Below are 20,234 nucleotides of genomic sequence, written 5' to 3'. Positions count from 1 at the left end.
ACGGCGGTGGCCCGACGCACGTCCGGACGCCGCCCTTTGAGAGAGCCAAAGTATTGGGTGCAGACAAAGTCCTAGCCACAAGAAACCCGCTTTCGGTTGCCGGTGCAAGCGACGGCCAGGGAAGCCTTGGGCACCAGCGGAGCGGTTTCGTATGTGCATATGAGTCCAGGGTTGCGATCAACACTGAGACCAAGATTATTCCCATAGCTGAAAACAATCCTCCCAGTACACGTGCTTACTTGCCACGACCGTCATACTTTGCGCGCAAGCACTCTTCACCGCTGCACGTAAGTAGAGCAAGTGGGACATGCCCGAAGCGCCCGTCGAGCCGCTTGTCGCACCCCCTTACCACCAACAATGTCCATCCGCGTCCTGGTCAAAGATTATCCGCACCGCGCAATCGCACTTGCTACCTCAACCCACGCCCTCGTCCTCCGACACAGCGCCTCCACCACCGAGCACAATGGGAATCCAAATGCTTCGTCAACGTCACTGGGAAGCAATGGCGCTGGCGTCGCGCGCTGCATGGTCGAGTTCACACGGTTGGAGGAAATCGACCTCGAGGACTACAGGGCTATAAACTCAGTCAACGTACATGGTACTCTGGGACTGATTACCGTGGACAATAATGTGTTCTTGATCGTAGTCAACGGCGCAAGCAAAGTTGCGACCGTACGACCGGGCGAGACCGTACAGCGAATACACTCTGTCGGCTTCTACTGTCTGACCAGCACCAGCTATGACATGCTGCTTGACAATGAAGTCAACCCCTACCCTACGGATACAATAGATGACGAGGGATACGAAATGGGGTTTGGGGGCAGGAAAGAACAGAGCCCGACGGAGCACCCGTGTCTGGCGCTCAAGAAGATTCTCAGCAGCGGAACCTTCTATTACAGCTCAGACTTTGACCTCACCAGGCGGCTGCAGGATCGTACCACGGACGCCACCACCGTCTCTATCGATAGCCTGGATGCCGGATTTCTGTGGAATTCATACATGATACAGCCACTGGTAGACTTCAGGAGTAGGCTCGCGACGAGGGATAAAGAGGCGCTGGACGCATCGGGAATCTTGACATCAGCGATTCGCGGTTTCGCGCTGACGATTACAATCCCCAAGGCCTCGGCACCCATCAGGGTTCAGGACTCGGGTATGCCTTCTTCCATGACCCTTATTTCTAGATTATCATGCAAAAGGGCTGGCACCAGGTTCAACTCGCGAGGCATCGACGATGACGGAAACGTCGCAAACTTTGTTGAAACTGAAACCATCCACTGGGCTCCATCAGGAGCCTGCTTCTCGTACGTACAAGTACGAGGAAGTGTGCCTATCTTTTGGGAGCAACAGGCTGGCCTTTTGCCCAATCAACAAAAGATCACCATCACGCGATCTCCAGAAGCCACTCAGCCGGCTTTTGACAAGCACTTTGAAAACTTAGAGCTGAGTTATGGCACGATACACGTAGTCAATTTACTGAGCAACGAAAAGCAGAACGAGCTAGAGTTGTCATATAGATATCGTGGTCATATCCGCAACAGCCCTTTGAACCACGGGCATGATCCTGCTCAACATGAACACGATCTCATCAAGCTCACCGAATACGATTTTCATGCCGAGACACGTGGACCAGGTGGGTACGAGATGGCCAGCATGATCGCCAGGTGGATTCAAGATTCTGCAGAAGGCTTTGGATACTACCTTTCTGAAGAGGTAGAAGAACAGACGAGACACAACGGGCAAGACTATCTTGTCCGACGGACAATGACCATATTGCAACAAGAGGGAATTTTTAGAACGAACTGTCTAGATTGTCTCGATCGCACGAATCTCGTCCAAACCATCATCAGCAAGATGGCGCTTGAATTATTCTTGAGCCACAAAGGCCTCAGAGCCAGTCAAGACTTCTGGGCCAGACACTCAAGCATGTGGGCAGATAACGGCGATGCTCTGTCCAAGATTTATGCCGGCACTGGTGCTTTGAAGTCCTCTTTTACGCGATCTGGAAAGATGTCGCTTGCCGGTGCTCTTGCAGATGCTCGGAAAAGCGCCACGCGAATGTACATCAACAACTTTGCGGACAAGGGGCGGCAAAACACAATCGATATGCTTCTCGGACGACTGATTGGCCAAGTGCCAGTGCACCTTTACGACCCAATAAATGACTTCGTTGTCACCGAGCTTGCAAGGCGGTCCGCAGAGTACTCAGAAACCGAGATGATCAACATACTTGTTGGGACGTTCAACCTGAACGGAAAGACGGATGGTATCAGAAGTGACCTATCGCCATGGCTGTGCCCTGACGTCGATGCTTCACAGCAGTGCCCCGAGATAGTGGCTGTGGGATTCCAAGAAATCGTGGAGTTGAGCCCGCAGCAGATCATGTCTACAGACCCAGACCGACGAGAGGCTTGGGAAGAAGCCGTAAGGACGTGTCTGAATAGAAACTCTGAGAGACATGGCAGAGATGAATATGTCATGCTCAGAGGCGGGCAACTAGTCGGGGCAAGCTTGTCAGTTTTTGTCCGGTCAGACTGTCTGAAGCACATCAAGAACGTCGAGGGTGCTTTGAAGAAGGTATACAAAAAGGTTCTGTTTGTGATATCAAAATACTAACCAAATTTTTAGACTGGTATGTCTGGCATGGCTGGCAACAAAGGTGCTGTGGCAATCCGCTTCGAATATGCCAATACCTCAATCTGCCTCGTCACTGCACATCTTGCAGCTGGTTTTGCCAACTACGAAGAACGCAACCGCGACTACAAGACGATTAGCCATGGACTGCGATTCCAGAGAAATAGATCAATCGACGATCATGATACCGTGATATGGCTTGGTGACTTCAACTACCGGATAGGCCTGAGTAACGAGAAGGTGAAGAAATTGTGCCATGTTGGCGATCTTGAGACGCTATATGAGAACGATCAGGTAGGTTGTTTAGCTTTCACAGTAATGATGGCCGCTGACACGCCCTAGCTCAACTTGCAGATGGTTGCAGGCTTAACCTTCCCCTACTATTCGGAAGCGCGCATTACCTTCCCACCCACGTACAAGTACGATCTTAATAGCGATCATTATGATACGTCGGAGAAGGCACGCATACCTGCATGGTGCGACCGTGTTCTTCGCAAAGGCGACAATATTCGACAGATACACTACAACGACGCGCCCCTTCGATTTTCCGATCATCGACCAGTCTATGCGACGTTTCAAGTTTTGGTGCAAAGAGTTGATGAAAAGAAGAAAGAGAGCCTGAAAGCAGCTCTGTATAGACAGCGAAGGGAGTTTGTTGGTGGTACCAGGGCAGCTGATCATCTAGGGGAGGATGAAACAGACGATGAAGACTTGCTTGGGTACGACAGCATAGAGCCAGGACTACCACCAGCAAGCTCGGATCGGAGGAAATGGTGGCTTGACAACGGTATTTTTCCCCTCCTCTCTGCTGTAGCATGGATGCTCATTTTCCAAAGGTCTCCCAGCCAAAGCGCGCGTCCAACCGCCATCTAACGATCTCTTACCCAATCCAAATAGACCCAGCAATCCTTTCACCCCCAGCCCAGAACCAGATTGGGTAGATATTAAGCAATTGCAGAACAGTCGTAGCAGACCAGAGCCACCACCAGCACGTGGCTCGCAAAGGGCGCGCACGGTTGACTTCAACGATCCGATATCGTCGACAAACTCAGCAGCAATGCAGAAGCCAACAGCACGCAAGATGATTGCACCGCTGTATCCAGGCCATGCACAGCAGATCCTTGGCTCAGAAGGCTCGCGAGACGGGTTGAATGATCTTCGGCGGTCCGGCTCAGGAGCTTCAACACACTCTCTACCCACTCTACCCTACCGGGCTTCAAACATGCCGCCCCAAAACCAACCTTCCGGCGGCAGCAAACCACAGGTCCTCCGCAAACCCGCACCCCCGCCAATTCCGAACAAGAAACCGGCTCTTCTTACCAAATCATCTTCTACACGAACATCACCGACCCCGCCGCTTCAAAGATACCGCGATGATCCGCCAATGGAGGAATCGAGAGCGTATCCGCCACCTCCAGCGAAACGATCAATGGCACCTCCTCCTAACCTTGCACGGAAACCGATACAAAACTTGATTGACGACGATGATCATAAGCCGGCTCTGCCTCCGCGGACAAATACTAACGGAGGTGGACGGAGCGGGATGGGTGGGAGGAGCTTGATGGACGATGAGCCCGAGGACATGCAGAATATGAGGGATTGGGAGGTGCTCAGACCTGTGCGATGAAGACAGCCAGAGTAGCTTTGGGATGATGGGCCAGGGTTGGTTTCACAGCAGGGAGGAGGATGGTCCGAGTGGTAGCAGCCGTCTACATGTTTCTGGTAGGATATGAATGAATGAAGATGAAGCACGCATACATGGATATTACGTAGGTATTCCATATTTGGCCATGCCGCGGGAGGCTCGAGAGTATCGGCCCGCAGCAGGGGTGCATGAAGTAGTTCGCGGCCCGCTTTGCAATGGTGATCTTGAGGGCATAGTGGCTGCCACCAGCCACAGACATGGCAAGCGATGGAGCGGGTGTGATTGGATGAGGGCGGGTGGTAGCGTGTGCCACTCAGGTACAGAAAGCAGGTCGCATGCGCCCGCCAAGTGTGACCAGCGGTCTCCAATCCGGCCGCAGCGCGTAAATGCTCGTCGCATCCAATCACATGGGCGGGCGCCTCCCATAGCCAGGGTGGTGCTGTAGAGCAAGACCCGCCGCAGCCCAACTTGCGGGAAGGCTGTGTGTGGGCAACAAGCCTACGTAAGTCAGCAGCATCGCGTAGGCACAGGCAGGAAGGGGGGGGCGTATCTTGTGCCATCCGCATCTCCTTTTCCTATAAAACTTGGCCGGCCCGGAAGACTGCGCATGCACGACTACTGGACTGCTGGTGCCCCTCGCCCGCGTCGCAACGTCATATCGAGCCACCAGCCACCAGCCGCAAGGCCTCGCGCCACTACCCCACCAGCAGCCCTCCGGCCGCCCACCCTCCCTCCGGCTCCTTGCGCACGTCGAGCTGTCAGCGCCCGTCGCCAAAAATAAGCCTACGCCTGTCATCGCCGGCGATCCAGGAACTTGCGCCCAAGGATATCCAGAAGCCCACCCAGAGCCATGGACGGGCGCAAGCAGGGCCGTCCCGAGGAGGAGCTCTTTTTGCGATACGACACCAACCCGGAGACACCCATCATCCCTACAGTCGGGCCCCTGAGGATACAGAAAGGTCGCGATGGCAAGAGCCCGCCGCCGCGAACAGATTCTGCGGGCAGCTCAAGCCAGCCCGCTTTCTCGCGCCCACCGCCTATGCCCTCGTTCCCCGCACCACCCTCGAGCCCTCCCACTGCCCCTCTCCCTTACCCGGACAGTGACCGTCCACCCAATGTTCAGCCTACCCTCGGCTCCGGAAGATACACACCCCTCAGCGAGCGCGAGAGACGGAGCGCTAACACGACACCTGCTGAAGGGAGAGAAGAACCGAGGAGAGGGTCGAATGTGACCGGGCCCAGTCCCACTTCGCCCGGCCAGCGCGCTCGCTTCGATGCGAACGACCCAAACAGGCCGACAATAAGTGGTTACGGCAGCAGGCACTCAGACGGCTCAGTTCAGCCCTCGAGACTCGCAGAGCGACGAGGAACTGCACCAAAACCCCTTCCAGACTCACCCGGTCCAGAAACACCTGACAAGGAGGGGCTGTTCCAGAAGGCGCCCCAAAGGCAGCACACCGCAGTTGCGCCTGCCAACAACAACCCATATCCCGAGTACCACCAGCAATACTTTCCCCCTCCCAGTGCACAGTCCTCGTCACAACCTGCGCAGAACAATGTCGTCTACACAGGACCCAACCAGGATGAGCCTGCGCTTAAAGTGCCCACACCAGTTGGTGTCAACCGCCTCAGTTCCACGGCTTCAACCTCAACAGTAAGAGCGCAGCGGGGCTCGCCTCCCCCTCCAGAGACACCCATCATTCCTCCTTCCGGCGGCGGCATTGAAGCACGCTTTGCCGCAGCAGGCATTGCAGGAACTTCAACCCTCACCAATCTACAAGCCCAGAGTGCCCATAATGCAGCAGCCGCCCAGCGAAATCAGGTCTATGCCAACCAACAGCCCATAAGAAGACCATGGACTCCCACCGAGCAGCCAGGCAACATGCCGCATGGCCCACCAGCAGTGTACCAAGGTATGGATCAGGTACCTCCATCAGGCACGCCTCCCCAGGGCCCTCTTCCACAAGCGCCAAACACTCGCTTCTCGCCTTCTCCTGCAAATGCATCCCAGACAAATGCATCCCCCGACCATCCTCTGAGCCAGGACATGGGCCGCATGAACTTGAACGAGGAGCCACCGCCTGCCTACTCGAGCATAACGACCCCACCAACTGGCCAAACCCAAAGCTATCCTAACGAGAAAGGACAGCAGCCAGCTGCTCAAGGCGTAGCGCTGTCTGATCCCAACCAGGGTCACCCTGCATTCGCAAACGATGCGCGCCAGCAGGCTGGGCCATCACAACCCGCGGCAGCGGTAGTAGCCCCAACACCCACACAGAACCAGTTCCCACCACAAGCACAACCGGCTCAACCAGCTCATACGCCAAGCCCAGCTCCAGCCCAAGGGCCAGGGCCAGGGCCAGGGCCAGCATCTCCCCCACCGCTACCTGAGGGTTGGATAGCACATCTCGACCCCAACTCTGGTCAGTACTACTATATCCATCTTCCCACTCAATCTACACAATGGGAGTTCCCCAAGGGACCCACGCCTCTCAATCTGAACGAGCCTATGTCGCCTACAGGCACGTTTGTTGGTGGTCCTTTGGCATCCCCATCATTTGGAAAGACACCTATGGCGTCACCTGGATTTGCTCCTCAGACAGCTACCTTCCCCGGAGACTTTGGCATGGCACCTCTTGCAACTCCAACTACCACAGGCTTCACCGGACCACCTCCTGCTGCAGGCGTAGACCAGTATAAAGTAGCTCCCACCAATGGCGTATACTTTGGACCGTATCTAAGGTATACGAACATGGACGTCGAACGAGGGTTATGGCTGGGATCAATTCTCCTCATCACCAACACCCCTCATCCTCCTACCATTCATATCCACCAGAGTACAGACCTGTCACCCAACCCACGACAGCTCAAGGCCAACCCCATTTACACGCACCAAACATGGATCTTCTACAGATACGACATTGACTTGAAGATGGAAGATGACCGTGCAGCCAAGTGGACCTACGCAATTACATCGCACTTGGGGTGCACCCGATTTGAGTTCTTGGTAGCTGGGCGACATGAGACCAGCTGGCGATTTATTGCTCATTCAGGAAACGATTTTGCGCTAAATGTTAATGCCAATGAGAGAGCAAGACTCGGTGGGGTCGGATTGATGTGGAAGGACATTCTGCAAAAGAATGCCGAGTGCGGTGGCTTCCATGTACAATTGGGCCTGGGTGGCCAGATTTATGCTGACCGTCTGTGGAAAGAGCTGCCATTGTTGAAGCAATGGACAGCAACAAGTGGCAAAGAGGTCCGGAAGAACGCAGCGTGGACCGCGAAGCACGAGGAAGACGTTTGTCACGCCTACTTCCACTACTACACTAGCCATTTTGATCAGCCACATCTCCGAGAGGCATTCGCTCAAATTCCCCACATCCTAGCTCTTGATGACCACGACATGTAAGCTCTTGTTAAATTCTTGAACTGTCTGGATACTAACAATTTGCAGTTTTGATGGCTTCGGGTCATATCCTGAATATATGCAGTTTTCCAACATGTTCAAGAACATTGGAAGATTGGGTATTGAAATGTACTTGCTCTTCCAGCACCACACAACGCTCGAAATACTCCGCAACGTAAACAACGATATGGACCTTTTCACAATCACTGGCACGGGTTGGCACTTTATCAAGTATCTGGGTCCTTGTGTTACAGTTGTTGGCCCAGACTGCCGCTCAGAACGTAACCCGCATCAAGTCATGGCAGGACCAACGTATCAGGGCATCTTCCCCAAGGTGGCAACATTACCGCCGAGTGTGCAACATTGTATCTGGATGATTCCTGTTCCCATTGTATATCCTCGCCTTGAGTCTGTTGAGCATCTTGCGCACTCGATGGCTACGGGCAAGAAGGCCGTCACTGGTACTTTTAACATGCTTGGAAAGGTAACTGCTGGAGTGGCTGGTGTTGTTGGGGCCAAGAGCGTTGTCGGAGACGGTTTCAACTCGGTCAAGAAGGCTATCGGCAAGTCTGGGCTGATGAGTGGCGTCTTGAGTCCGTTTGGAGAGATTGATTTGCTCGATGAGTTGAGAGATCAATGGACGCACGATTCAAAGGTTAGTGAAGGCTACGTGATTTCAAGTAACATGCTAAGCAAATCTAGGACCTTGAGCGGACATATCTGATTCGGACACTACAAGGCATTGCTCACAACAAGTCGTTGCGAATGACGTTCTTCTCTGGCGGCGTTGACTGCTGTGGTGCGGGTCTGGTTCATGACCCTTCAAGACCCCAGGATCACAAGACCATGTACCAGATTATCTCCTCTTCAGTCGTGAACGCACCGCCCAGCAACTATGTCCTGCGACTTCTACACAACAACCGTGCGCTCTACGTACCCCAGAATGGACATCGCAGCAACAATCAGCCTTCGGACACAAAGGAAGACATGATGGAAATATTTACACAAGACGTCAACGGACAACCGCGGGAGTACAAGCGACTGATGGGTCGAAGAAACTATGTGGCGTGTGTGATATACGATCCTGACGTTGTGAATGGGACGTTTGGGCAAGGCGTCCCCGGTCACAGCGGGGGCAAGTTAAGCCTGGCAGTCGACTTTATGGTGCAAAATGACGGTGGATATAATGCACCGATGAAGTATGGGCCAGTGATTGTACCGAGCCTGGAATACGGAAGGTAGATAAGGAGGTGGTGATTGTTTTATTTGCGTACTTCTCTGTTTAGTGGTAGGCATGCATAGCAAGCGTTGTTTATAGTTTTGGGAATATGTGCTCTGAAGAAATTCTAATGAATATACAATAGAATGACAGAAAAAGTAAAGATACATAGTGAGAAAGTGCGGTGGTGCAGGGTGGGCTTAGTGAGGGCGATGGAATGGTATGCCGAATTGGGCAAATCCATTGACGTCTGCGAGGCTTGGCTACCCGCGGGCGGCTTCCAATTTCTCGACAGCGAGACGATGTAGGAACTACAACATCGGCACAATGGCAGCGCCCTCGATATCGGCGGCGGCGATTCCGCGATTTCTCGCACCTCGGCTTCAATGGTCTGCAAGCAGCTCGCAGCCTGTGGCGCAAAGGGCAGTAGAAGCAAGGCGACATGGATCTTGTTGGGCGGCGTCGGAGCGTCGCATGCCACTTTCGAAGCTCTCGCCTCTTCAGACAGTGGGGACAAGGCAATGGCAGCAGCAAAGATGGGCACAACGCACAAGTGGGCAAGGGTCTGCTCTGGAGCTTCAACGCAGCTTCAGCGCAACGGCAAAGCAGGCCAAGGACCACCATTTCGACACGCTCAAGTTTGTGCAGCGGCTGAAAGAGGAGGGGTTCACAGAAGAGCAGGCTGAGGGGATGATGAGGGTGCTCAGCGACGTGATTGAGGAGAGGTGAGTGTGGACAAAGCATGGAAGGATTCAAGGCTGGCGCAAACTGACATTGTGCAGCATACAAAATCTCACACGTACCATGGTGCTGCGCGAGGACCAGGAAAAGGCTACATACACGCAAAAGGTTGATTTTGCAAAGCTGCGCTCCGAACTCATGACGGCCGACTCGACCGAATCCAGTCTTACACGGGCATCACACGAGAGGCTCACCAACGAACTTGCAAAGCTGAACTCGCGACTACGGGACGAGATACAGAGGACTCAGGCGTCGGTCAGGCTGGACTTGAATCTGGAGAAGGGGCGGATTCGCGAGGAGGCCAATGTGCAGGAGCTCAAGCTTAAGGAGACGGACACGAGGATCGAGCAGGAAACTGCCCAGCTCCGGGAGCGGCTAGAAGCCGTCAAGTTCTCGACTCTGCAGTGGCTGATGGGAGTGTGTACGGGTACGGCGGCGCTGATGCTGGGAGTGTGGCGATTGTTGATGTGATAGCAACAACGTTTTGGTGGGCGATGTGATTGAATGGTTGATTGGACAGATAGATGTGATACATGGATGGACAAAAGGTCGGTCAGCAGTCTGGGTCAGACACGAATCGCTCCGGGAGGGCTACAGGAGGTCAAAGGGCACGAACATGTCCCTGCGCAGCAGAGACCCGTGCAAGTACTAGAGGGTGTCGGTCAATGCTGGTGGCTGTTAGGCGTGTACACGGGCGAAAGGCTCTGGTAGCGGGCCGCGACGGCATATTATACCGCGCGGACCAGCCAGGGCCCGGGTTGTGGGAAGGGGATTGTGGAATGCATATGTGGCATGCGGCAAAGACGGTGTCAGCACACAAGTTTTTTAATGCACAAGTGGTTGCAAGGGATTCAGGCAAAATGTGCATGCCGTGTGTGTGTATGTACTTGTTTTTTTTCTCTCTTGTGAGTTGGCAGAGTGGAGGGCATGACTACTGCTTTCTCCGGTCAAGATGCAGCGTGTAAATGTGCATGTATGGATAGTATATATACATATGTACTTACATAGTTAGTATGTGGAGGTGGTGGTGGTGGTATGTAAGCACCGGAGGCGGATGTACGTACACCAGCTGGGTAGCCTCTGCCCACAGCGCGACACACGAATCATGGGGGCAACCAGAGCAGCTCCACGCAAGAGGAGCCGTCCAAGTTTTCTAGCTGTTTCCAAGGTGCACTGATTGGCCCCCACTTGAACATGGGACGGCAGCGCAGGAGTCAGCCTCTCCCTCTCTCTCCTTCGCTGGCCGCCGCCCTCCCACGCCCGCCTCGTGTGACTTTGTGGGCGGCAACGACTACAGGCTGACGGCTGGACAGCACGCAACACCTGCCAGCGCCGCCACGGGGGGTTGGGAGATTGGGCAGGGCTATGGGCGCTGGCAGTGGATGCTCTCTTTTAGGGGGGGATGGATGGATGAGTGGACGGATGGGTGGGTGGATAGACCCTGAATGCTCACGTGCCCCCCCATGTACCCCTCATTGCCAGCTCCTTGAGTTGTCGCGCACAGCCTCAGCGGTGGTAGTAGCAGAGGCAGCAGCAGCACGTAGATACCAAGGAAATAGGGGAACGACATGGCAAAAGGGGTGTGTGGGAGTGCACATGTGTGGATATGTACGTACAGGACGTCGGCCTAGCAGGTACACCGCATGCCAACGGCGCGAACGGGGCAGGCGGGCATGTGAATAGACTCATCCCAGGCGCCCATTGGGGGAAGGCGCTGGCGACGGGGTGGTGTTGTTCGTTTTACGCACGGCCCCCCGGGACGCTCTTAGGGCAGACGCTCGCTTCCTCAAAACAACTTCGATCCTCTTCTGTTCATTGATCCACACAAACACCTCAACAACTCCATCCACCGTCTATCCTTCCGTAGCCCATCTGCACCCCACCCCACACTCAACTACCACAACCACCCCATCCACTCCCTCCAGCTACTCCTTCACAATGGCGACTGAGGTATGTGAAGCCCCCATTCCCATCCTCTCCCACCTTCCCCCCCCCGCTGTTGTCCGCCGCGGGATGCCCCTCTGGCTCCCCGATAGACCACACGCATACGTACACACACATGTATACATGCAACACAGGCTAACAAGACTCTTGCAAATAGCGTGAGAGGTACGATAGGCTTGCCCGCCACGGCTCCCTGCAGTAATTGACGTCGCAACAGCAAGACTTTCCTCGCCCGGCTGTGCGAACAGGCTGAGCGCTACGATGGTAAGTCCTGCGCGCCCTCAGCTGAGTCCCGCGCAATGTGCTGACGACGCCTGTTTGCAGAGATGGTTACGTACATGAAGGTCAGTCAATACGCCAGTCACTCTTGCTCAACCCCCCTCGCATGCTAACTATCGCGCAGGAAGTCGCTAAGGTATGCCCGACCGCATCCGCCTGCATATGGCTGAGCAGGCTCCAGCAGCCACCTGCCAGCTGCAAGCTCCCCTTTTAACCTGTACTAACCCGCCCCATAGGTCGCCGGTGAACTCACCGTTGACGAGCGCAACCTTCTGTCCGTCGCCTACAAGAACGTCGTTGGTACCCGACGCGCGTCGTGGCGCATCATCTCCTCAATCGAGCAAAAGGAAGAGTCCAAGGGCACCGAGAAGCACGTTGGCACCATCCGTGACTACCGCCAGAAGATCGAGACCGAGCTCGAGCAGGTTTGCCAGGATGTCCTAAACGTCCTCGACGACTCCCTCATCCCCAAGGCCGAGTCCGGCGAGTCCAAGGTCTTCTACCACAAGATGTTCGTGCAAAAACCCTGCCACACACACACACATACACCGAAAACTAGGCTAACAAAGGGACAGGAAGGGAGACTACCACCGTTACCTTGCTGAATTTGCTTCCGGTGAGAAGCGCAAGGTTGCCGCCACTGCTGCACACGAGGCCTACAAGGTATGACGCAATCATTGCATCGCGCTAAAAACCAGGAGATTGCTAACTATGCTCTAGACGGCCACCGATGTTGCCCAGACTGAGCTCACACCCACGCACCCCATCCGTCTCGGACTTGCCCTGAACTTCTCGGTCTTCTACTACGAGATCCTGAACTCGCCCGACCGTGCTTGCCACCTTGCCAAGCAGGCCTTCGACGACGCCATTGCCGAGCTCGACTCGCTCTCTGAGGAGTCTTACCGCGACAGCACCCTCATTATGCAGCTCCTCCGTGACAACCTCACTCTCTGGACGTCATCAGACGGCAACGAGGGCGAGGGTGCCGCTGCCGACGCGCCCAAGGACGAGGCCAAGCCCGCCGAGGACGCAGCAGCTGCAACCGAGGCCAAGCCTGAGGAGACACCTGCTGCCGCCGCTTAAGCGCACTCTTCCTGCTTCGACCTTGTGTATCCTCAGCCGTCGTCATCTGTTTTCGAATAGACGAAGGAGGCCGGTAGCGAGCGTCCTACGGAGTTGTACGTGTTCTGTGTGATTTCAAAAATTGGCTTTGGCAGCAAGCGGTTCGGTACGGTCGAATTCCCCCATGACTGAAATGTATTTCCCTTTAAATATCCTGTATCGCCAGCGCTATCCTATCGAGCACGCAGTGTGCTGACATCTTGTGTCATAACAACGATTGCAGCACTTCTGATGCCCTCTTCTGCGAGGGCTTGGGCTGCTATCGGCGAGAAAAGGCTGCGCTCGGTTCCTCGGATGCGACCCTCAATTCCCCCCCATGTTTTCGTTTTGGCAGCCTATGAACAGCTCGATCCTATGGTGGATAGAGATGTTTGACGTCTTTTTGGTGGACTCGGAGTCAGGACATCTTCTTCGATGGCCGACAGAGCAGTACGCAACGCTCTGGTGGGCTTGATGTCATGATACTGCACTCTTAGCTAGCCAAAGAAGCCGTTACTTCAAGACTTTTTGCAATGCTCAGTCGTGATGTTTGACTTTCTCACCTTGGACAGTTTTTGTAAGCCTGGATCAGAACATGTGATTTGTGTTGCATAACTATACTTACATTGTCGATCTTGGTGAGGGGCTGTTGAACGGTCCTTTTCCAAGGTTGCCATGCACCTGCACCCGATGCTGTGGAACGGCGCGCCCCACCACTAGTAGTACCGAGCAAGCGAACAAAGTACCCCCGCCCAACTTTTCTGTCCCAGTCTTGTCGCGTCACACATGGCAAACGCAGCACTGAGAAAGGCCCCTCGAGGGCAGCGCAGTCTACCATCAAACACTCACACCCATTGTGGTCACGCAGCATGGCCTACACAAAAGACTACTACCATATCCTGAGCCTCGACGCACCAGGCTGGCGCCAGCCCACAAACCAAGCCAACAAGACCACAGCAGCAGCAGCAGCAGACCTGCGACGAGCATACAAAGTAGCGCTACTCGCAGCGCATCCAGACAAGAAGAAACAAGATGGCATCCCTACCACTACGACTACAAAGACGAAGAAGCCTGTATACACGGTCGACGACGTAAAAGAAGCATACACGATACTTGCGGATCCCAAGACACGAGCCGAATACGATACTTGGTTCCTTCATAATCGGCATACGCTGCCTTCTGATTCTTCTGATTCTTCGGTATCCTCGATGTGGGAGCAGGCACAGGCTACTAGTCAGGATTTCATACTCGGTCTTGAACTTGTTGATTTGAGCGATTTCGAGGAGGTCGAGCTGAGAACAACGACCATGTCTACGAGTGAAGAGGATGACGGGGTAGAGTGGACGAGGGGGTGTCGGTGTGGGGATGAAAAAGGGTTTAGGATTGTAGAAGAAGAATTGGAGGATGCGCAGCTGAGGGGGGAGAATGAGGTGCTGGTGGGTTGTCGGGGTTGTAGTTTGTGGCTGAGGGTTGGGTTTGAGGTTGAGGAGGGGTGAAAAAGGCAGCCGTGTAGGGTAGTAGTAGTAGTAGTAGTAGTAGTAGTAGTAGTAGTAGCGGGAGAGATATGGATACAAAGGGGGGGAAAGGGGGGAGTTGGAGAAAAAAGATGTGAGTAGTGGCGGAAAATCGAGTTTGGTATATTTGGTTAAAAAAAACATAGAGCTAACGACACCACCAGTCAACTCTGGTCTAGCCTAATGTTACCTGTTAGAGTCTGTTGGTTGTTACAAGGGATGGGAAAACCTTACCACCATAACCACCACCCGCGTGTTGTTTATCCAGCAGGCTGAGAAAACTTTACTACCACGACTACCATCTGCGTGTCGCTTGGCCCGCTCGGCTGCATCTTGGTCAAGCCTCTCGTTGAATTGGCTGTCCGAGATACTAAGTTGGAGGTTGAACTCTAGCGCAAGTTTTCGATTTGGACTTTCATAGGGGTCGCGGATAAGGGGTTCGCGGTGAGTGCGGAGCATAAGAAGAGTCTGCAGCACCAGGCTGTCGGTCTTGATTAAGAACGTTGTACTTCAAGTTCGAGTGGCTGCTTATGATGATTGCTAATTTACAAAAAGTCCCATAAACCCCCCCCCACAAATATCACCCCTCTTGTTAGCCTAGGTGTGCATGCCACAACTAGTTTCCAGGAGCTACCGCACGTCAACCAGTGTGAGCTGATGACGTGACTCGGGGAGGTAAGAGTAGGGTTTTGGCTCCCGTTTTTTTTTCGGGGAAACAGCCGAAGCTAAAAAAACCCCGCGCGAGACAAAACATGTACACAGTCAGCAAAACAACCCCCAAGGACCTACTTCATATGCTACGTCGACGGGATCTCTGAAGTGTCGGAACCCCTCGCATGTGCCGCAGACTTGACTCCTTTTCCTCTTCACCGCCGACTTGGCAGAAATCGCTCGATAACTTTGTGGCCATGGGCCCGGGTTGAGGCAAAGTCGTCAACATTATCTTGCTCGCGCAGTCGGGGCCTTGGTAGAGGTCCGCATCTGAGCTCGGGGGAGAAGGAAGGCCCAAATCTCGACGTTTCGCTTGCTTATGCGGAGGGGCTCCTATGTGCTCCGTTGAGCATATGAGGAGAGTTTGAGGTTTCTGATAAAAGATGCTTGGATTAGATATATCGTTTATTCAAACGAACCATCTACGCTATCTTCCGAATCGGTTTCCCGAGAAATTTGGCTTGGACGATGATTTTCCGGAGGCTCGACGTTCTGGAGCCAGGTTTCCACATTATTGCAAGTTGTAACGCCTGGTCCGTTCTTGTTGTCGTCATCGTCGTCGCCGAAATCCTCCTCCGTCCACTCAGCCGCTCCGGACATGGCGAGCACACGTTGAAGGTGCCATTGCAATGTCAAGAGGCCTGAATCTGGGAGGGGTCGCTTAACTGGGTCATCGGTCGACATTGTAAATTTGGTTCCGCTTTTTAATGGTTCGCGGGCAGTATCATTGTCGGGATCAATCCGATCGAGGGGGCCGTAGCCCTTGCCAGCTGAACGCCGGCCGGCCGAAGACAAAGGTTCATCCATAATGTCCACCTCTTCATGGCGACTGCGCTCTTCAACAACAAGCCAATGAAACTCGATTTTGAGATTTTTCTTGTCGTCTGACAGTTGTATCGGTCGGAGCGCAAATCGGGCAGCCGAGTGAAATCGGTGCAGGGTGGCCGAGAGGGAGATCATGTTCTCCACTGTCTCCGTCCCTCGATTCGGATTGTTAGCATCCACAAACAACTTACTACGCCAACTTTCCACCAATTCTTCTTTCCAAAACATCTTCAGAGTATCCCAAAAATTCACCACTCGCTCCTCATTTTGGCCTCCAAAACCGCTCCATGGGTAAATGTGAGCGGCGTCAATTTCCGCTAGCCTCGTGACCGCGCAAAGGTTTCCATCCCGTTTCTTACAGTTGGATCGAACGCCCTCGTGTCGACCAACACTGTATTCTTGGCCACCAATTACATTTCCAGATCGAGTTCGCTTGGATCCGGCTAGTATGTTGGCATTGAGAAGGCGAGATGTCGAGGTTGGTTGGTTGGAGACAGTTTTGGATTGCGAGTGTATTGGCATTGCACTTGCTGCTGTCGGGGTTTTCTCTGGTTGTTTCTGGGACCAGAGCCGAATCGTGTCCAAAGCTTTCTTTTCTGTTGCCAAGCGATGTTCGTCTTCCGCGAAGCATCGCCATGCCAAACGGCTCTGAACCACCTCCCGAATTACTTCGATATCGGCGATTTGGAGAAACGCCCAGGTAATCGAAGGCAACTTCGTTTGGCGGTGGAGTGATTTGAGGTTTTGAAAAAGTTGCCGGCGCTCAGCGGAGCGCTCTGTGAAGCCTTGGCCATCCTCCTCTGGCCTCACGTTGGTCCAACCTTGGCGAACAGTATCCATGGTGTTGTTTGCTTATTGGTACCTGTTTTGGGTGATCGCACAGCTTTTATAATAATGTTAGAAATAGAGGGGTAAAACTTACAAGCTGTGGTGGATGAAGAAGAAATGTAAGGTTGATGCGAGTTGTGTTCTTTATATAATAGACAGCTGTGTACACAACCATGGTTCAAGAAGAACCTGGAAGAAACCATGGCGAATACGAAAGGAGCTTTCAGAACAGAACGAAGAAGTGGCCACTATCATACCGCGGTTCAAGAAAGAGCCTGTGAGACAAAATGACTATTACGAAAAGAACTATTGGCGGCCGGTCAGACCAAGTAATGTCTCGTATTGACCCCAAATTCTACGCGCCAAAGCCCACGCTACTCGTTTGCTCTTGTACAAAGCATGGCCCTTGTCGGCTGTCTACAGGCTCGTAGGCTAGGCTGGTCTTTTGTTATAATGCTCCTCTACATCAAGTCAGCACCGACCAAAGCTAGCTCCAGCGCAGTGTCGTACAAACTCGAAGCAACCAAGTGCAGACGAAATATTGTCCAAATGCCCTCCCGCTGGGATGTCTGTTTCATTGCTCGTGGGTATCATATCCTTTTATAGGCACCGTGTCGTCCTTTTAGTCCGAGTCCTCGTCGCTCACGTCCATCTCCATTTCGGCATCCGAGTTCTCTTCCTCTTCCTCTTCCTCATCCTCCCTTGCCCGCTTCTGGCCCTTGGCCGCATCTTGTGCGTTGACTGGTACTGCCTTTTCCGGTGCAGTACCAAAGCCTGATGTCTGTGCATGCGCCTCCTGGTCGTCCTCTGCGCGTTCTGGCTCGGGCATCTTGTAGGTTCCGTCGAGCTTCGCCACGGTATCTGACTTTGTCTTTGCGTATGCAATTTGCTAAGCTGCATCAGCTGCTGCACTTTTTAGGGAGGTTCGCAGCAGACGTACCATGTCTTTTCCGAAAAATGTGAAGCCTTGCAGAGCGCGCATCGCTTGTGTCGAAGAGTCGACGTCGCGGAAGACGACATGAGCCTGGCCGCGCATCTTCATGGTCTTGAGGGCGACAATGTCGAGAATAACTCCATGTGTGGCGAAGAGCATGTACAGGCTCCGCTTGAGGTCGTTCTTCTGGAGCTTGTCGGGCAGATTACGCACATAGAGGCTGGATGAGCGTGAGTGAGTGTGTAGATACAAAAATACAGTGGGTGGCTTACGTCCTGTTTGGAACACCCTCGCTGGCGACGGTGCCTGGAGGTCCTCGGGCAGAAGTAGCCATGGTGCGTACAATGGCTGCTGCTGCGACGTGCAGCGGTGGTGAGGTCGAGCTCCCCGCTGAAAACCGCGGCCAAGACTAAAAGTTCGGGGACGTGCCTTGCCCTGCCATGCTATGCCATACCTTGCCTGGTACCTGCGCCCGTGGAGACTAGAGAACCATGCACGCCCTTTATCTATTCACTATCTTGGCCCATTCACTGCAAGAGGAGGACAGCAGGAAGAAGGAGAACAAAGGCATGGAGATGGTGGCAGACTCGCCTCTCTCATGATACCGGTTGGGCCCTTTGCTAACACCCGACCCTCTACCACGTCTTCTTGACGACTCTCCACCTACATCCATACACGCACTCTCCTCCGGCCCAATCGCGACCCTCTCGCAAGCACACCATGGCATCGCCCGTCGTCCTCAGCCCACGGCCTAATCCGCCTGGCGCGGTCATGTCTACCGCGAGCAAGACGAGGACCCTCGCCCTCCCAAGCCACACCACCAAGCCCGTCAAGTCGCCAGCGCCACCCGCGCCCGCCACGATAGCCGGCGACGGCGGCATGGACCTCGCAGAGCAGATGAACGACCGAGTACGGAGCCAGTTCGTCATGGGTCCACGATTAGGAGAGGGTACCTACGCCGTTGTATACCAAGCGCACTACCGCGACAACCCCAAGCACATTGTCGCCATCAAGAAGATCAAATACAACGCCGAGTACCCCAACGGCATCGCCCCCGACGCCATCCGCGAAATGCAATTCCTCTTCGAAATGTCACACCCCAACGTCATCAAACTCCACGACGTCTTCTCCACCAAAGAACAAAACCTATCCCTAGTCCTCGAGCACCTTCCCCTCGGCGACCTCGAGAAGCTCTGGAAGAACAAAGAAATTACATACACAAAAGCAGACATCAAGGCCTGGCTGAACATGCTCTGCCAAGGAATATGGTTCTGCCATGAGAACTTCGTCCTCCACCGCGATATCAAAGGCAGCAACGCCCTCATCGCCGCAGACGGCACCATCAAAATCGCCGATTTCGGTCTCGCACGCAGCTTCGCGGACCCAGGCGTCAAAATGACCACCATGGTCATAACGCGCATGTACCGGCCCCTCGAGCTGCTCTACGGCTGCTCGCACTACGGCGGAACAGCAGACATGTGGAGCATAGGCGTTCTCATGGCCGAACTCTGCAAGCGCGACTGGTTTCTATATTCCGACACGGACATGCGCCAGGTCTCTGTCATCTGCGAGAAATTCGGGACTCCGACGGAAGAGACGTGGCCGGGCGTTACGTCTTTGCCTTACTACGTCGCCCCCGATAAACAGACGGGACCGCAGGGTACTACTGCGTTCAGACAGACCCGCCCGCGTAGCTGGTGGAAGCAAGAGTTCCCCACCCTCGGAGATGATGGGTGCGATTTCATCAGGGGCTTGTTGACGCTGGATCCGCAAAAGAGGTATACAGCAAGGAAGGCGCTCGAGGATAAGTGGTGGACTAATGCGCCGCGTCCGACTAAGAAGGAGAATTTGCCAAAGGAAGGTGGGGGTACCAAGGCTATGGGTGAGGATTTGAAGCGGAGAGGGGGAGAAACGCCTGCGAATGGTCGTGCTGATAAGGTGGCCAGGAAGCTGGATTTCGGGTCCATGGGCTGAAATCCTGCAAAACCCTGTCTCTCACTCTCTCTTTTCTCTCATACATGCTTTCCAATCCAAGATCCCTCTCTTCCAGTCAATGTTTTCATGGCGTCCATGGCGATATTGCATCTGTCGCTTTTTTTTAAAGCACTCATCCAACAATAGCTTAGATAATTTATGCTGTATTCGTCTGCTCCCTTGGCATCTCGAATCAGATTCCATTTCAAATCGGGACATCAGTTCCCTTCCACCGACCTCTTACATAATGAAATCTGAATGTGCACTCGAGGTCCGACTTTGTCTAATTACTCTCCAAACATGTGCATTCCCCCCCCACGCTGTTCAATGACAACCAGAAATTACTCAGACAAAAACTAGAACTTTTCCAAACAAGTTCACTGTCAATCACCATTTACAAAGTTCGTTGTATCACATGCATCGAATCATTGTACACTTTCAATCGTAAATGGCATCCATGCGCCTTGCTTTTGTATTCA

At 53.8% G+C, this 20,234-nt stretch overlaps 8 protein-coding genes across 8 annotated transcripts; 6 read left to right on the top strand and 2 right to left on the bottom strand.

Moving 5' to 3' along the window:
* Positions 1–357: 357 nt before the first annotated feature.
* COCCADRAFT_7737 (uncharacterized protein) lies at positions 358–4,261 on the top strand (the record flags this gene model as incomplete). The annotated part of the gene is made up of 4 exons (XM_007717334.1): positions 358–2,577; positions 2,629–2,928; positions 2,977–3,421; positions 3,471–4,261. 4 exons carry the CDS (start codon positions 358–360, stop codon positions 4,259–4,261), a joined length of 3,756 nt encoding a protein of 1,251 aa, XP_007715524.1.
* Positions 4,262–5,129: 868 nt separating this feature from the next.
* COCCADRAFT_28880 (uncharacterized protein) lies at positions 5,130–10,116 on the top strand (the record flags this gene model as incomplete). The annotated part of the gene is made up of 6 exons (XM_007717337.1): positions 5,130–7,684; positions 7,734–8,340; positions 8,388–8,923; positions 9,050–9,124; positions 9,213–9,629; positions 9,687–10,116. The coding sequence occupies 6 exons, from the start codon at positions 5,130–5,132 to the stop codon at positions 10,114–10,116; spliced, it is 4,620 nt and encodes a 1,539-aa protein (XP_007715527.1).
* Positions 10,117–11,583: 1,467 nt separating this feature from the next.
* Positions 11,584–12,951, top strand: COCCADRAFT_7734 (uncharacterized protein; the record flags this gene model as incomplete). The annotated part of the gene is made up of 8 exons (XM_007717333.1): positions 11,584–11,595; positions 11,747–11,754; positions 11,807–11,853; positions 11,914–11,933; positions 11,993–12,004; positions 12,105–12,379; positions 12,444–12,531; positions 12,589–12,951. The coding sequence occupies 8 exons, from the start codon at positions 11,584–11,586 to the stop codon at positions 12,949–12,951; spliced, it is 825 nt and encodes a 274-aa protein (XP_007715523.1).
* An 887-nt stretch (positions 12,952–13,838) lies between these two features.
* COCCADRAFT_104582 (uncharacterized protein) lies at positions 13,839–14,465 on the top strand (the record flags this gene model as incomplete). The annotated part of the gene is made up of 1 exon (XM_007717345.1): positions 13,839–14,465. The coding sequence occupies one exon, from the start codon at positions 13,839–13,841 to the stop codon at positions 14,463–14,465; it is 627 nt and encodes a 208-aa protein (XP_007715535.1).
* A 202-nt stretch (positions 14,466–14,667) lies between these two features.
* On the top strand, positions 14,668–14,904 carry COCCADRAFT_104580 (uncharacterized protein; the record flags this gene model as incomplete). Its single annotated transcript, XM_007717344.1, has 1 exon — positions 14,668–14,904. A coding segment is annotated over one exon (237 nt), but the record flags the coding sequence as incomplete, so codon positions are not given.
* Positions 14,905–15,599: 695 nt separating this feature from the next.
* Positions 15,600–16,859, bottom strand: COCCADRAFT_104607 (uncharacterized protein; the record flags this gene model as incomplete). The annotated part of the gene is made up of 1 exon (XM_007717343.1): positions 15,600–16,859. The coding sequence occupies one exon, from the start codon at positions 16,857–16,859 to the stop codon at positions 15,600–15,602; it is 1,260 nt and encodes a 419-aa protein (XP_007715533.1).
* A 610-nt stretch (positions 16,860–17,469) lies between these two features.
* On the bottom strand, positions 17,470–18,115 carry COCCADRAFT_7731 (uncharacterized protein; the record flags this gene model as incomplete). Its single annotated transcript, XM_007717332.1, has 3 exons — positions 17,470–17,736; positions 17,788–18,001; positions 18,054–18,115. The coding sequence occupies 3 exons, from the start codon at positions 18,113–18,115 to the stop codon at positions 17,470–17,472; spliced, it is 543 nt and encodes a 180-aa protein (XP_007715522.1).
* Positions 18,116–18,501: 386 nt separating this feature from the next.
* Positions 18,502–19,755, top strand: COCCADRAFT_28875 (uncharacterized protein; the record flags this gene model as incomplete). Its single annotated transcript, XM_007717336.1, has 1 exon — positions 18,502–19,755. One exon carries the CDS (start codon positions 18,502–18,504, stop codon positions 19,753–19,755), a length of 1,254 nt encoding a protein of 417 aa, XP_007715526.1.
* Positions 19,756–20,234: the final 479 nt, after the last annotated feature.

This window comes from Bipolaris zeicola, assembly GCF_000523435.1.
Source record: "Bipolaris zeicola 26-R-13 unplaced genomic scaffold scaffold_175, whole genome shotgun sequence".
NCBI lineage: Eukaryota > Fungi > Ascomycota > Dothideomycetes > Pleosporales > Pleosporaceae > Bipolaris > Bipolaris zeicola.
This window is presented reverse-complemented; position numbering and strand designations above follow the sequence as displayed.